Source organism: Chenopodium album, chromosome 8 (genome assembly GCF_948465745.1).
Source record: "Chenopodium album chromosome 8, dcCheAlbu1.1, whole genome shotgun sequence".
NCBI classification, from domain to species: Eukaryota; Viridiplantae; Streptophyta; class Magnoliopsida; order Caryophyllales; family Amaranthaceae; genus Chenopodium; species Chenopodium album.
This window is the reverse complement of record NC_137841.1, coordinates 173,744-190,381: the sequence shown is the minus strand read 5'-3', so window position 1 is coordinate 190,381 and position 16,638 is coordinate 173,744. Positions and strand designations below refer to the sequence as shown.

At 31.1% G+C, this 16,638-nt stretch overlaps 1 protein-coding gene and 2 long non-coding RNA genes across 3 annotated transcripts; 2 read left to right on the top strand and 1 right to left on the bottom strand.

The window, feature by feature from the left end:
• The first annotated feature begins 796 nt into the window (after nucleotides 1–796).
• On the top strand, nucleotides 797–2,333 carry LOC145555551 (uncharacterized). The gene is made up of 3 exons (XR_014091507.1): nucleotides 797–836; nucleotides 953–1,075; nucleotides 2,196–2,333. It is a non-coding gene; the product is annotated as an uncharacterized LOC145555551 (long non-coding RNA).
• Nucleotides 2,334–7,663: 5,330 nt separating this feature from the next.
• Nucleotides 7,664–12,170, bottom strand: LOC145642518 (protein FAR1-RELATED SEQUENCE 5-like). Its single transcript, XM_081693724.1, has 6 exons — nucleotides 12,131–12,170; nucleotides 10,193–11,297; nucleotides 8,586–9,591; nucleotides 8,400–8,501; nucleotides 7,878–7,997; nucleotides 7,664–7,777 (listed from the first exon to the last, which is right to left on the bottom strand). The coding sequence occupies exons 1-6, from the start codon at nucleotides 12,168–12,170 to the stop codon at nucleotides 7,664–7,666; spliced, it is 2,487 nt and encodes an 828-aa protein (XP_081549850.1).
• Nucleotides 12,171–13,989: 1,819 nt separating this feature from the next.
• LOC145555550 (uncharacterized) lies at nucleotides 13,990–15,548 on the top strand. Its single transcript, XR_014091506.1, has 3 exons — nucleotides 13,990–14,152; nucleotides 14,660–14,712; nucleotides 15,384–15,548. It is a non-coding gene; the product is annotated as an uncharacterized LOC145555550 (long non-coding RNA).
• Nucleotides 15,549–16,638: the final 1,090 nt, after the last annotated feature.

The following is a 16,638-nucleotide window of genomic DNA, read 5'->3' as shown; positions in this document are numbered from 1 at the left end:
ATAAGTCTATTATATATATATAATTATTCCCTGTCCCACGGTCATATTTGTGCTTATTTGAACTCTACGGAGCTATTTTTATTACTAATATACGTTTTCTAGTATTTTTGTAGAGTTGGTATTATTTTGTAGGAATTTGCAGATTTATAATAATTCATGAGCTTATTGAGCCACTACGAAGATATTAGAGTCTGAGCGTATCTTCATGACCGTATATTTTAAGCCCAAAATCGAGTTAAAGCCAATTGGTCTAAGGTGCACCCTTGTGCACCTTAGATAGGTGTAACAGCAGCCCAATTACCCCCAACCCAACTAAAAAAGGCCCTAAAACTAAAAACATGGTAATTACATTACAATTGGCCCTAAAACACAGAAAATTCAATACCCCACCCACATTGAAGTAACGTCACTTCTATTCAAACCTTTCTTCTGCTCTCTTATTTTCTCTCTCCTCTAGTTCATATTCTCTCTCTAAAAATCTGGAAAAATCACAATGGACATAAGAGATGAAATGCAAAATCAGAAGGATCATCCAAAGAAGAGGTATATTTGCACTGAATTTTGCCCAAAATTTACATTTTTTTAGTGAATTTTCATCTGAAACATTCGAAACTCTGTTTTTCGAAATTCAATTTTTCGAAACTATGAAATTTGTGTTAGATTATATGAAAAATTGTTTAGATTAGTTTGTTACATTTTTTTTCTCTTTTCTTTGTAAAAAATTGTTTAGATTAATTGTTGTTTGTGGGTGAATTCATAAACTAACGCATGTAATTCAATTGTTTTTGTAGAAAAACAAAAAATGCTTCAAAATCTACTGGAAATCAAGAAGATATGTAAGTTTAGATATTTATTTTTTGATTGCTATTTCTATAAATTAAAATTTCATTGTGGTGTTAAATTGTAATTATTAATATAAATTGTTGATAGAAACCCTAATTTTCTTGAATAGGCCGCTAAATAAAATGTTTGGCACCAAAAAGAAGAAAGTGGCAAAGAGTCCTACTATAGATCCGAAATTACTCAATGAGATTTCGAAACAAGTTGTTGAAGAAGAGGAAAATCAAAACAACAGGTATATTGATTTTTTTTTTTAGTGAATTTTCATGTTTTGATCCTAATTTTCATGTTTGTTGTTGTTTGGTGGATTTTATAGTGAATTTTGTCCGAAATTCAGTGCAAATATTTGTATTTTTTAGTGAATTTTGTCCGAAATTAAGTGCAAATGTTTATATTTTTTGGTGAATTTTTTAGTGAATTATGTCTGAAATTTTGTACGAAAATTAAAATTCAAAACAATGTTTGTATATTTTAGAGAATTTGAATTTATGTTGGTATTTTTTGTTGATTTCTTGAGGAGGGAGATGAAGTATGGAACAGGGGACTAGGGAAGTTGTGGGGTGTAGGATAAAAGAGCGGGAAAAAGGGTAGCAAAATATGCAATGAATAATATATTTGGAATAGTGATGTTCATGTTTGAGAACACTATATTCACAACATTTATAATATATGAACTAAAGGCACACTATATTCACAAAATATGCACTGAATTATAACTCCATGTAATGGCTTCTTATTATGCATTCATAATATATGAACTAAAGGCACATTATAGTACATGTCAGAATCGGAAAGATTAAGAACAAGTTACTCATATAATAATAAAAGATCTGCTTATTATTATTGATTTACACAACTTTTTACTCAATAATGTGCAATCAAGTCTTTATTTGAAGCAATTAAGTCTTTGCGATTTTATTTGTTTATTGGTTTGAACCACTTAACTAATGATTTTAGCTGGTAATCTATGAATAAGCTGACTAATGTGTAGCATTCCATCAGTTTATTTTAATGGTTGCAAACCTATTTTTATCACCAAAAACTCTGATACAGTAGCTGCCCATGAATGTGCTTCTCGATCTTTGTCTTTCATTGGCTACAAACTCTTCAAAATCCCTACCAAAACATCAGTTTCCACCAATCAAATGTCCAATATCACTTTGTTGTTGCATGTTTTAGTAGTTATGTGATCACTCCTTGTTTTATATTTTTACTAGAAATTATATATAACCTCTCCACAAAGACTGGTAGGTTAAGATTCAAATGCATGTCGACCCTTCATCAAATGAATTTGATAGATTTAAAGATATGAAGTTACCTCATAAAGCTCACTGTTTTACACAATTTTTTCTCAGAGTTAACGATGAAGTCGAACCACCAAAAGAAAGAGAAAAACAACCACAAGAACGATCAAAAGATACAAGAAAAGAAGGGGAAAAACAACCAGAAAAACCTTCTAAAGAAGCACAAAAGGTTCAATCAAAAGCAACAGAGTTACCAAAAAAAAGGTATGAAATGCTTATGTTCACATTGTAAATATATATATATATATTCATATTCAGCTATGTTAAAGGGATATTCATTATTTTTATGCGTATATTCATTAGTTAGTGGAGTGGTGTGGGATTAGGAGTTGTGGGGTGTAGGATAAAAGAGCGGGAAAAAGGGTAGCAACTTATTCACAGCATGTTTCATGTTCATGTTTGAGAACACTATATTCACAGCATGTTGCATGTTCACATTTTAAAATGCATAATCCAAAGGAAGCAATGCTTATATTCATTATTTATATGCATATATTCATTATTTGTATACTTATATTCATTTTTTGAGTGGTTATGTTCATGTTCATATTTTGAATTTTTATGTTCACATTTGAAATAGCATATGTTCATATGTTCACCTTACAAGTAATGCAAATAAACATGAGCCTAAACTTTCAAAACAACTTATTTTCACTTTCTATATGCATATGTTCACTTTATGTAAATTATATATTCATTTTTTAAAACTTTACATTTATTCTATTAGGGTGAAGCATATTGCAACAAAAAAGAAATCATCAAACAACTGTTCGGAAGCCTCCTCAAGCAAGAGTACAGCTAAAGATCAACAGAACAAGCAAAACTCAAAGACACAAAAAAAAAATGAGAAAGATGGAGGTGTGAAAGAGAAGGAAACTCTGAAAACTGAAAAAGTTAAGGTGGTGAAGGGGAAACAAAGTGAGAAAGTTGATGGTGTAAAAAATGAGAAAGCACATAAAAAAAGAAAGAGAGATGCAAATGAAGATGTACATGAGGTGGTAAATCTTGATGATGCTGAAGATTTGGATGATTATGGTAAGTTGCAAGTGAGGGTTGGGCATTTCAAATTCATGACATTTGCATCAAATTTGAGCCCTTCTCAAAAGCAAGCAATTATTGACATGGGATTTGGAGCTTTACTCGATGTAAATCTTCCACAAAATGACCAATCATTTTCTGCTTGGCTTATGCATTGTTTCGAAGAGAATAGCCGCACACTTTATCTTCCGTACAACAAGTCTATTGTTGTTTATGAAGAAGATGTTGAAGTTGTGTATGGAATCCCGAGAGGGGAGAAAGAAGTGAAGGAGGTAGAGGATGAGGAACAAGAAGAGACTCCTTTGACTAGATGGAGGAAATATTGGGGTGTTGTGTGTGGTAGCCCTAAAACACACAATGTTCTGAAGAAATATGAGTCTGAGGAAGAAAAAGAGAAAAAGATGGAAATCATGAAAGCAAAGATGAACAAAAGGAAACTGGAAATGAACACAGAACTTGCAAAAGTGAACAATGGTGAAGTTGATGAAATCTTCATTATCGATTTCATTGTGTTGGCTGTAAATTGCTTCATGAAAAGCAGCCAAAGCATACACTTGCACTACAAGTTTCTGTTCTCAATTAAGAATGTGTTTGAAATCAAATAATACAATTGGTGCAAGTATGTCCTTGATAGCTTAATGGATACAAGCAGTTCTTGGAAATTGAATCCGAAAGGGTTTTACAAAGGACCTTTGCCTTTTCTTCTGGTATATGCTATTATTTTCATTTCCATATATACTATGTTCATATTTTTATTATATTCATTATTTTTATGCGTATATTCATTATTTTTTATCCTTATATTCATTATTTGAATGGTTATGTTCATGTTCATTGATAGGTATGTTCATATTTTGTATGTTCATATTCATGGAGAATATTCATGTTCATATTTTGTATACATATATTCATATTTGGAATGGATATGTTCATATTTTGGTATGTTCATTGATTGGTATGTTCAGATTTTGTATACAAGTAATGCATATAAACATGAGCCTATAAATTCAATACAACTTATTTTCACTTTATATATGCTAATTGATGATTTTTTTTTTTCTGTATGTTTTTTTTTCAGTTGTTTTACTTTGATCGCATTCAAAAGAAAAGCATCATGCCACCAAGAACTCCTCCTATCATATCTGTATGGACAAAAGATATGGTGGTCGAAAGGATGAAGTTGGAGAGCCATGGAGTTGGATTGGGTAATATTTTGCCTATAGTTGAAATCAAAAGGAAAACAACACAAGAAGAATGTACTAATATACAATGGCTAAGGTTTGATTAGAAAATTTACCTATATTATTGAATGTTTATTTTTAATCTAGTTTGAATGCTTATTTTTAATCTAGTTTGTTATCACACTAATGATCCCGGCCTTGAGAGGGAGAAGGCTGTGTGATAGTGATACTTCACAAATATTTATTGTTAATGCAGCATGATCTGTTTGGAGGCCTTGATAGATATATTGAATTTCCTATTCTAGAAATTTTCCTTTTTCCTACTAATGGAAATTTATATAATCTGATGGTCTTCTCATAACTTTTTGGAAATAAACTGTCAGTGTAAAAATTATACTATAACAATCAGTAGTGGATTTTAATGAAAAAGTAGTTAAAAATTTTGGACAGTATGATCATTTCACGAGCCATATTTCATAATGATATTATATTTTATTTCTTTATATTTTAATTTCATATTTGAAGGCATTATATTCATAATGTCTGTTATGTATGTTCATTCTGTAGGAGGAATTTATGGAAGAGTTTATTAGTGTGGTCAGAACTATGGGTGGGAATTGTGAAAAATTGTGTGAAATGATAAAGCATGCTGGACAGCTTTTCCCAAATAATCTTCTTTACAAAACAGTGGGAGATTATATGCAAAAGAAATTTAAGGATCCTTCAATTTTGAGTCAAGATGAAGAATTATTTGGAACAGATTCTTTCTTGAATGCTTTAGATAAGGTTGAAAAGGAGTATTTGGAGAAAGTACAAGCTGAAAAGAAAGCAAGAGAAAAAGAAGAGGCAAAGGGGAAGAAGAAAGTAAGAGAGTCATTCGATCCACAAAATGCTTGGAATTTAGGGATCGACAAAGAACAAACTCCTAGTCCAATGGTTCATCCAACTGAGACACAAATTGGACAAAACATTGATTTGAACCTCGGGCTAGGTATGGGAGGGTCAAGTAGTGCAGGTGTGATGCAGGAGCAACCGGTGATTGAAGCATCGGAATTTGATCATATGTTCAGAACTCAAGACCCTACATTTGAAGACATTTTGAACAACCCATTGAATCCAGAATTTCAATATGCAGGGTAATGTGACTCCTAACTATGATATATATTTTGTAATAACTAGCTAAGGTAGTCTATGTAATGTAAAGAGAAAACTAATGTTAATTTTTTGGATGAACAAACTAGAAAAAGTAATGTAAATTTTTTGGACATCGAAAATTATTATATATTCTATGAAACTTATAAATTATATTATGAAAATATTGTTTTTCTATATATATTCATCTATTATTGTTTGATATTCATTTTGTTTTATATTATGTTCAACTATTGACAGATCTAAAGGAGAATCGAAAAATCCAGGGTAAAAAAATGGAAAAAACTTATGTTCATTTATATTAAACAATTGTTCATTTATATTCATATTGATTACTTTTACTTATTATCTGTGTTTTGCAGAAATGTGTCAAAGGAAAAAACAGCAAGGTGAATAAAAAAAAAAAACCCCATTTACATAATTTTGACCTTTTATAAACTAATAATGTTATTTTATGTAGTGAAATTGAAATTGGCAAACGACCTATAAGACAAGTTCACAATTTGCCTGCTTGTCTCAAATCACCATTCATGGTAAAATACAAAGATTTATTCAAGGATGTGAATGCAATGAATGCAACAATTTCTGACTGTGCATTCAATGATGGTCCTAACAAGTAAGTTGCTCATTATTATCTTTACTTGTTCATAAAATAATATGTTTTATTCATTTTTATTGTTCATTTTTTTAAAATGGATTGTTTTGTTTGCTTATTGCGTGTGAAGTGAGGTGATATACTTTGATGGAGAAACTAGTATTAACAGATCTCAAATGAAGACACTAGGCACAGATGAAGAAATTGACAATTCCATTATTGATGCTTGGGCTACAATTTTAAATTACAAGTGTCGAAAAAACAGCATTTACTTTAGCACAATTCCTTATGTAAGTTCATATATTAGAACTAGAAGTTCATTAATATTTTATTAAGCGTTCATATATATTTCATGTTCTTTAATATTTAATTATAAGTTTATATATTAGAACTAGAAGTTCATTATTTTATTAAAAGTTCATATATAGGTACTTATTTATATATGTTTTTTATTTATATGCAGGTGATAGTGTGCACAGACCACATTGTTAAGAAAGAGGGTGACATGAAAAAAAGAATTTCAAAATTCATTTCCAGACTTCAAATTGAAATGAAAAACAGCGGTATCAAAAAAATAAAAGAAGTCAAACAATTCTTTTTCCCAGTGTCAGCATTTAACCACTTCTACTTGGTTTGCTTCAACATGTATAATGCCACTGTTGATATGATTGATAACAGAAAGCTTCCCATGAATATGAAAGCAAAAGACAAATACGGTATCTCTCCCATAAAAATGGTAAATATTAAATACTCATCTTTTTTCATTTGAACTTTCTGTGAATTTCACTAATTTATTTCTAATGTTCAATTCCTTATAACTAACTATTGAATGTGTATTTTCAAAATTAGCTTGAAGCTTTTATAGGGTTTTTGAGAAGCGAAAATTACAATGAAAAACAACTGGATGAAATAAAAGCTTTCAAGCCTAACTTGATAAAAATGAATTGGAGGAGCAATTGGGACCATAAGAATTGTGGTGTTTATTTGTTGAAGCATATGGAAACATACACATCAGAACCTTCAGTAGAATGGGTTTGTGATCTGAAAGCTGATAATGTAAGGTTTCAACTCCTTTAATATTCAATTTATGTTCATTTATATAGAGTGTTTGTTCATATTTTAAATATCTATGTTCATACGTTTTTCCAGATTGATCAAATCAGAAAGCTAAGAGTGAAGTATTGTGCTGAGATATTATTAAGCAATACCAACAGAGAAGCATACAGAATAAAGATGGCTGCAAGACGAAGGATGGAAGAATCAAATTAATTTTTATAGTTAATAACTTTGCAAATAAAACTTACTTTAAAAGTTGTGGATTCCTTTTATGACTTGAAACATCAGTTTGCATGATATTTTGCATTTAAATTTGAAATTTCTCTCATTATTATATATTGTTAGATCACTTATATAATGCTAATTGATCATCTTTCTATTAAAAAATCAGTAAATTAATTCTTGGAAATCAAAAACATTTATAAAATGAAAATAAGTAATAATTTGTTTTGTTACAACTTTTAGGCAATTGAATAAATTGTCAATTATTAAAAAATCTAAACATTGATTGTCTTATCAAACATGAATAACATTTCATTATATTGTGAAACATTTGAAGATCCACCAACTTCACTCCCTTCATTTGTAGCATTACGCCCAGCATCAAAATACTAAAAAAAAAGAGATAAAATAAAAAACAATTACAAAAACACATAAGCTCAAAAATAAAAAGCAAATGTTCATAAACGTAACTAGGTTGTTCAGATTTACCTGATACCATTTGCTGTTCTCATAATGAAAACTTCCTTTTTTAGCTTGATATCCAAATTGACTTGATGAAGAAGGTTTACTCGTATTAGTGTTTTTCTTTGAGGGTTGTCGTCCATTACCCTGTAAATTAAAAAAAAATGATCAAATGGTATTGCATAAAATTCATATTAATAAACTTTAAGTTCACATAAATAATTTATTTTGAGAATTAAGTCTGAGAAGCATTAGTTGAGGTATTAGTGTTATTCTTTGAAGATTATAGTCCAATACGCTGTAAAATAAATGATCAGGTTCTGTAGCATAAAATTCATATAATCAAGCATAAAATTCAAATAAATGATTACCTGTGAATTGTAATATTTTCCCTTGATGAAGTTTGAGCATCATTTGCTGGTACTTTTCTCTTTTTACTGGCACCTTGAACACCCTAAAAATATTATAAAACATTAATAATAGAATACTATTCTTTCAAAAACAAAAATAATAGAATACTAATATAATTGAAAGTATTTTAAAAATTACCATTGATGATTGCCCATTCATCTGTTTTGGAAGGACATTAAGACTTGAATCTTTTGTTATTGGGTGTGAATAAGTCAAAGGATCACCATCATCATCTAAAACCTGCAATATAAAACACAAATATAGATATGTTCATATGCCATACAAAAATATTCACTTATATACACAAAAAATTCATAAAAGTACCTGAAAAACCTTTTGAGCAGTAGCTTTAACTTCATCCTTGTATTTATCTACTTTTTTCTTCCACCCCTTGGCCTTATTACAAGCTTTTTCAATAGTGCTCTTTGGCCTATCATTCCTTTCACCCTTTTTCTTAATTACTTTCGGATTTTGAATAGGTTGTGCATCCTTTTCAACCTCTTGAACCTCTTCTTCCTCATCAAAATCAATTAGCCCCCTAACACTCTCAACCTTCTCCCTTAACATTTCAAATGTATATTCAATTTCAGCTCGTGCTTCAAGGTGATCTTGGCAAGATGTAACAAGTTGAATAAACTTTCTTAACATATGAGCTCTCCAAATAGAAGAAGAAATCACATTCTCTTGAACAACATCTTCATCAACCACATGACTACACATCGCGGTTTTGGTCCATCTCTTAACTATGTATTCTTCGGGTATCTTTTGAACACAATGAATGTTGTAAATACGAAGGGAATGTGAACACAATAAACCCATTTCACTCCAATACTTACATGTACAATTGATTACCCTAGTGAATTTATTTAAAACAACCTCATGCCTAATAATATCCTTATTAGGCCTCCATACCAAGTAACTAATTGTCTCATCATTTTCATACTTTCTCTCTTGAGAACAAGAAATAGCTTTTGCAAATTGATCTTCAAAGACAATATAAACCGAAATTGTATAAACCTCTCTAGCATGAATAAGAAGACTTACATTAGCAACCGCCAAATGACGATTACCTCTCAAAAACCGAAAGTCCTGCTTACTTTCCTTACTCCTCCACTCAGCCACAACATCAAGAAAAGTCTTGTAAAAATCACACAACCCATCCGTCTTCTTCAATCTATGAGAAACCGAACGGTTTGTGGTTTCACTCCTTTGGGAACTCAAAACTCCTCCGGAAAAATATTCTTTAGAATAGGCTAGACACCATCTTTCTTTGATCGAGTACAAATGATTTAACCAATCATTATCATTACAATTGTACTTGTTCATCATCCTAGCATAAGAAAGTTCACTTTAATAAACATTATATTCATATATTACATACTTATGTTCATAATATATTTATATATGTTCATAAAAATGTTTATGACGTTCATAAGAATAACAACAAACAAAACAACCAGTATACAGGTTCATACTAAACCAACAAATTCATAAAAACACATATTCATAAAATAAACCTATAAATTCATAAAATATCTAATTATGATCATATACAATGATAAACATGTTCATATAAATAACAATGAGCAACAACAAAATTAAAGATAATTATATTAAAACATATGTTCATGATTTTAAATCATAAATTCAATGTTTCATATAGAAAGTTCATAATGATGTACCAGAATAACAACACACAAAATAACCAGTATACAAGTTCATACTATAACAACAAATTCATAAAAACACAAATTCATAAAATAAACTTATAAATGCATAAAATATCTAAATGTGATCATAAATAATAATAAACATGTTCATATAAATAACAATGAGCAACAACAAAATTAAAGATAATTAAATTAAAACATAGGTTCATGTTTTAATGTAATAAATTCATTGTTTCATAAAGAAAGTTCATAATGAAATACCTTGGCCAATAATGTTCGAATTCAGCAGTAGTTTCACAGTACTTGAGCAGATAATCAAAAAGATCAGTGAACCCCTTCAAAACTCTGAATTTACCGATATTTGTTTTTGAGTTCTCCGTAAGATGCCATGTACACAGACGATGTCTAGAATTTGGGAAAACTTCTCTTATACTAGCTGCAATAGAAGGTGCTTGGTCTGTCATTATAGTAATCGGATGACGCCCACCACCCATTGATCTCATGAAAGACTCAAACAACCATATGAAACTGCTTGTTTTCTCATCTAGAACAAATCCCATCCCAAACATGACATTGTTACAATGGTGATTCATACCAACAAAAGGGGCACATATCATGCCATACTTGTTTGTTCTATAAGTAGTGTCAAAAACCATCAAATCACCAAAGTGTTCATAATCCCTTTTCATTCTTCCATCTCTCCAAAAAACACAAGTAAGGGAATTTCCTTCATCTACCTCAAACTCATAATAGAAATCAGCTTCCTTTGCTTGCCTTTGAGCAAAATACTTGATCAATTGATTACAATCCGAGCCATCAAGTCTATTGGCCTTTTCAGTAGTCAAAGCATTGTATATATCCTTTCGAGTACACCCAAGATTCGGCGAACCACCAACTTCTTTGGACAAAAGACGTAGTGAAGCAGTTACCCTAACACCACTTGCCTTCATTACACTTATGACCTTCAATTGCTCTTTATTCACATTTCTTTGAGACCTTAACAAATGTCTTTTGTCAATTGGTATAAAAGGATGATTATGTTCCATCTGATGATCCACAACAGTCCATACACCTGGATCAATAATAAACTCCACAAAAGCGCCACAATTTTTACGAAAATCTAACTTCTCAAACTTCCTTACATGCCTCTTAGAGTTATTCTTCAAACCAGCACATGAACATACATACCTCCTACTTTGCCAAACAGAAGTCTTACCAACTGTTCTTACATTTCCCTTCCTTATACTAAAACCAATCTTAAAAGCATAATCATTGTACAAATTATATGCTTCATCATCACTAGTTACTGTTTTCCTCATTAATTCAGATTCTTTAGCTTCTGTGTATATAGTTTCAACTGGAGTATCTGAAATAAATATCACTGAATGTTTATAATGTATATAAGTAAATTCATAAAAATATAAAGAATATTCATTAGACACCTAAAAGAATACAAATAAAATATTCAATATCAAATGTAATGTTCATTATTTAAGACTCGATTATCATCATTTAATAGACAATGTTCATTATTTAATAAACAATGTTTATAAGTTCATAATTTTTAAATGTAGTGCTCATTATTTAAGAATAAAAGTTAATGTGTAATAAACAATGTTCATAGCTTCATAATTATAAATGTAATGTTCATTAGTTAAGAGACAATATTCAGAATAAATTATAAATTACGAAAATCGTAACAACAAACAATTGCAGCACGCAATAAGCAACAATTAATCACAGTAATCACACAAAAATCAAGATTAGCGCAAAATCAAGACATAATTATACGAACAAAAATCAATTGATTTTATTATTAATTCATCAAAAATATCATATTCATCAAAATTATACGATCAATTTCAGTAAATCAAGACATAATCTATAAAATTAATATAAAGCATAAAAATATATACGTAAAATTGATTGAAAAAATGCAGAAAATCACATAAAATTCAATTCATAATAATTAAGAAAACCGTATAAAACCTAATCAATCAAAATTGATTAATCAGCTCATAAGAAATCGAAATTTATACATAATACATCAAATTGATCGAACATAACCAAAAATCAGATGAAATTGAATAACTAATCAATCGAAACTAATCGCAGCTAACCTAAAATCATACAAAACACAATTACAATTGAAACTAACAAAAAAAAACCTAATTACAAATCGCAAAATCAAGAACTAACCTGCATTGACGATGTCTTCGTCGAGAACAACCAATTCCATATTTATCCAATTGAAACAGATGCAATCGCAAAACAGAGGATAATTTTTCCAGAAAAAACAGAGAAAAAAGCAATTAAACAAGGAGATAAAACATAGAATGATTTTTCTAGAAAAAAACAGAGAAAAACTATAGTAATGAAAATTTTTTATGGAAAACTTTGATGAGGATTAGGAAATATAGGAGAAGAGAGAGAATTGGAAAAGAAGAAACCAAAATTTTTTTAAAAAGGAAACTAAAAAACGTGAGCGGGAAGAAAGACATTAGAGAACAATAAATAGATGTTGCGTTTCACATTGATTCTACTGCGTTTTGAGCAAGTGCACCTACCTCTAGGTGTAGGAGGTTACACCTAAGAATATGTGAGTTAAAGGTATTTGGTTCGATGATTAAGGGCTCGATTTGATCGGGGTATTATTTTGTTACAAGTCTAATAATTGGATATCAAGAAGAAGGAGATTGGGCCAAATAATTACAGCCTAAGCATACAAGAGATGTTGTTGGGCGTGAAGTTGTCGGCGGCCCAGTCCCAAAGCGGGAGTGCGTTTGATTAGGCTGCTGCTATATGCCATTGTTGCTGACTTGGGCTTTACTCCAACTTTTCTGTAAGAGGGTTTATGAATTTAGTAGGCTCCTAATTCTAAATATTCTCACGCAGCTTTTGAGTGGGATTAGAAGTTTACTAGAAATCAAACTCCTTTTTCCTTTCTTATAAAAGGAGGGAGTAGTTACGTAGGTTAGTTAGGCAAGTTTAGTTAGATTTCTTTGTTTTGTTTTTCATTAGTATTAGTTTAGTTTTATTAATTTGTTATTAGTTTTAGTTTAGTTTTCTTTTCTCTTTCTCTCTCTAACTTTTCTCTCTCTATCTCCTTTTAATTAAATTCTTAGTCTTACTTTCTCTCTTATTTCTCTCTTTACAATTCTTGATTTAATTTCAGTAATTTATTCTCTTTCTTTGATCATGTCTCCTTTAATTGTTTTGTTTAGTTTAGATTTAATTATGTGTGAATAGTAAGTAGTTTTGTGTTTGCCTTTATTTGCTTGTCTTGCTTTGGTTATCGTAGTAGCCTGGTCTAGACTTGGTCTAGACGCCATCACGGGAACCTCCTTGGTCCCTAACTTAGAAAAAAAAGTTAGTCCTTAAATTTATCCGTGACACCTACCATGGTGGTGATGGGTGACAGAGAATTAGGGTTCGATTCCGGATAGGGAGCCTGAGAAAAGGCTACCACATCCAAGGAAGGCAGCTGGCGCGCAAATTACCCAATCCTGACACGAGGAGGTAGCGACAATAAATAACAATACCGGGCTCTTTGAGTTTGGTAATTGGAATGAGTATAATCTAAATCCCTTAACGAGGATCCATTGGAGGGCAACTCTGGTGCCAGCAGCTGTAATACCCCGTATTTTTAAGCCATTTACTAATTATTAATTATGGATTTTTCCGAAATATTTTTATTATACAAAAATATTTATTTAAGTCCATATATGATTTTACAAAAATATAATTTTACTACGCGAGTCAACTCAAAGTTGTCGGAATTTCAGCCTTCAGTATTTTACTTCCGAGTCAAACTACCAAGTACCAAACTATTCCTCCTTCCGTAATCAAGGTCAACCCTTACTACTCATATCAATAGCATTTATTAGGCCGGCTGCATTTATTGGGTCAAAAACATTTATTGGGTCAGCTGCATTTATTAGGCCAGCAGCATTTATTAGGTTGGCCGCATTAATTGGGTTGGCAGCATTTATGAAATCAGTTGGAATAGTGCTTGAGTTGGGGCTATATATAGCCATGAAACATAAGCTATTCCATCACACCTCCTACTTCTCTTCTTACTTTCCTTCTCCTTTCTCCTTCCTCCTCCATTTTCACCTCCTTTTAAGCTTTCATTTTGTAGTCTTGAGCTCCTCACGAGCACCTCCTCGCCGCCACCCTATTACCACCATTTGGCCGCCACCTCCTTCCTTGCGTTGCACCGTAAGTAAGCCATATATTTCTCATTTTAGTACTACTACTAAGTACTAGTAATACTACTACTACTATTACTCTCAACTTCTACTGCTACTACTACTACTACTAAGCACTAGTAGTACTACTACTACAACTACATCTACGTATTACTACTACTTCCTATATTATTATTATTATTATTATTATTACTATCATTATCATTGTTATTAATATGACTACTACTACTCACATGTACTACTACTACTACTTACGTAGCATTACTACTACCTTATTATTATTATTATTATTATTATTATTATTATTATTATTATTATTATTATTATTATTATTATTATTATTATTATTATTATGATGATGATGAATTATTAAAGATTATTTTATAAATACAAGTGTTAATTTTATAAAAGAGTTATAATAATAAGTTGTTCATGCACAACTAGTCAAAGTCGATAGTCTAAGTCCTTGTATCTATGGGTTGAAAAGTATTTGATTAGGATTATTGGTTTGTTATAGGAGGAATTTCGGGTTCGAAATTAGGAGTTCCGTACTTGTGTGCAAGGATCAAGGTACGTACACGTGGCTAGATATTTTAAAAGTGGCTTTAGTATGCAATGTGTTTTACATGTTAAGTGATTTCGAACCATGTTTAATAAATGTGAAATATATTTCGGTGAGGCATGTTTTAATCGTTTAATTTCAAATGTTAAAATATTGTATATGGTTGATTATAAACTTGTATTGATATTCAAGAAGGAAGTTTTATTGTTTTAATTTATCCCGAGTATGGGATGTTGGAAAGTTATTTATCAGGATTTATTCCTTGGATCTTTGGATTTTTTTTAACTCCCACTACGCGGAGTAAGCTGAAGACTATGGACTTTTTATGACCTAGTCTTTCCCCTTGATAGCACTATGTAAAGGAGTTACTAGCTTGGGGGGTGTGCACACTTAGGTGGTAAAATGATTTACGAAAATAAGGATTGATCCATCCTATTCGGAATTATCTTTGGAAAGTTAGTTATTTCAGAAATTGGTTCTTCTGACAAGTTTTTATACATGAATTTCTATTCAGGAATGGTTTGGATAAATTATGATTTATTAAATTTAAATCTCTTCGAAAGCATGTTTAATTAATTAAATTGATTTTACATGTCTAGCATTTGTATGTACTTAGCATTTTGGCTAATACGTATTTGTTTTGTTTTGGCTTGGCCCTACTTATCATTTTGATAAGTAGATAGGTGATGGCGATCGGACAACGTGAACTATATGCTGCATTGGGAATGATGGGCAGTGATCACCTAGTTTAATTTAGTATACATAGTATTAGTGGTGTAACTATTTTGAAAGTGTATCAAACTATTATCATTACTATTATTATTAATGAAAGTTAAATACTATTTTCTGCTGCAAAACTCTGTTAAGCCTTACGTAATCACGTGGCGGTAATACTCCCATGTTACTCCCTAAAGTTGGACTATTATTGTAAATATTAGAGAGTAATTTGGGGGTGTTACAGCAGCCGCGATAATTCTAGCTCCAATAGCGTATATTTAAATTGTTGCAGTTAAAAAGCTTGTAGTTGGACCTTGGGGTGGTACGACTGGTCCGCCTTTTGGTGAGCACCGGTCGTCTAACCTCTTTGTCGGGGATGCACTCCTGGCCTTAACTAGCCGGGTCGTGCCTCCGGCACTATTACTTTGAAGAAATTACAGTACTCAAAGCAAGCCTACTGTAACACCCCATTAATTCTCTCTTTAAACCTGTGAGGACCCTGAACAATATTCAAGAGAATTACTAGCGTGCTACCGCCACGTGTTCAAACGTTAAGGCTTTATCAGAAAATAGCAGCGGAAAAACTAAATCAGTTATAAATAAGTTTCAAAACCAACGAATGAAACCAAATTAAGTCATACAACTTGGAACCATTAAGGCCCTTATTCAAAACCCAATAAAAGTAGTAAGTGATTAAATTCAGTGTTCAAATAAATTCAAACCCAAAAGAAATAGTGTCGAATAAAATCAAATTAAAATAAATTCAAACTTGCAAAAGAAATAAAATGCAAACAACCAACTCTCTACTCAAGATCCCAGAACCCTGATGAATGCTGCATGTGTAAGAACCTGTGGTAATTCTGCTCCCCAATATTACAAGTGTAAAAATTGGATCGTCACAGGGTCATTGAAAGGCGAAGGCCTTGACCAAAGAAAGACACACAAAGCACGCAATCAGCAAAGCTGAGTACATACAAGCTGCAAAATAAATTAAGAAATCCATAACATGCTACTAATAATCAATCATCATGCATCATTAAATTATAGACTCAACACACGACTCAACTATTTATATTACTAAGACTCCGTCCATTAATTAATAATAGGTAAATCATTATTTTTATTCATTGGATTACGCAATAGACAAGGTTGTCAAACCCATGCTCCATTTGGAACATCAATAAAAGAAAAACCCCATGCCTCCTTTCGGAAACATC

What these genes read in the sequence shown, in the direction of transcription:
- LOC145642518 (XM_081693724.1), bottom strand. Translation starts at nt 12,170, where the DNA reads ATGGAATTGGTTGTTCTCGACGAAGACATCGTCAATGCAG. An exon ending in TTCGAACATTATTGGCCAAG is followed by an intron (nt 9,592 to 10,192) that starts GTATTTCATTAT and finishes TTCTTATGCTAG; the next exon opens with GATGATGAACAAGTACAATT. An exon ending in AGAACAGCAAATGGTATCAG is followed by an intron (nt 7,778 to 7,877) that starts GTAAATCTGAAC and finishes CTTTTTTTTTAG; the next exon opens with TATTTTGATGCTGGGCGTAA.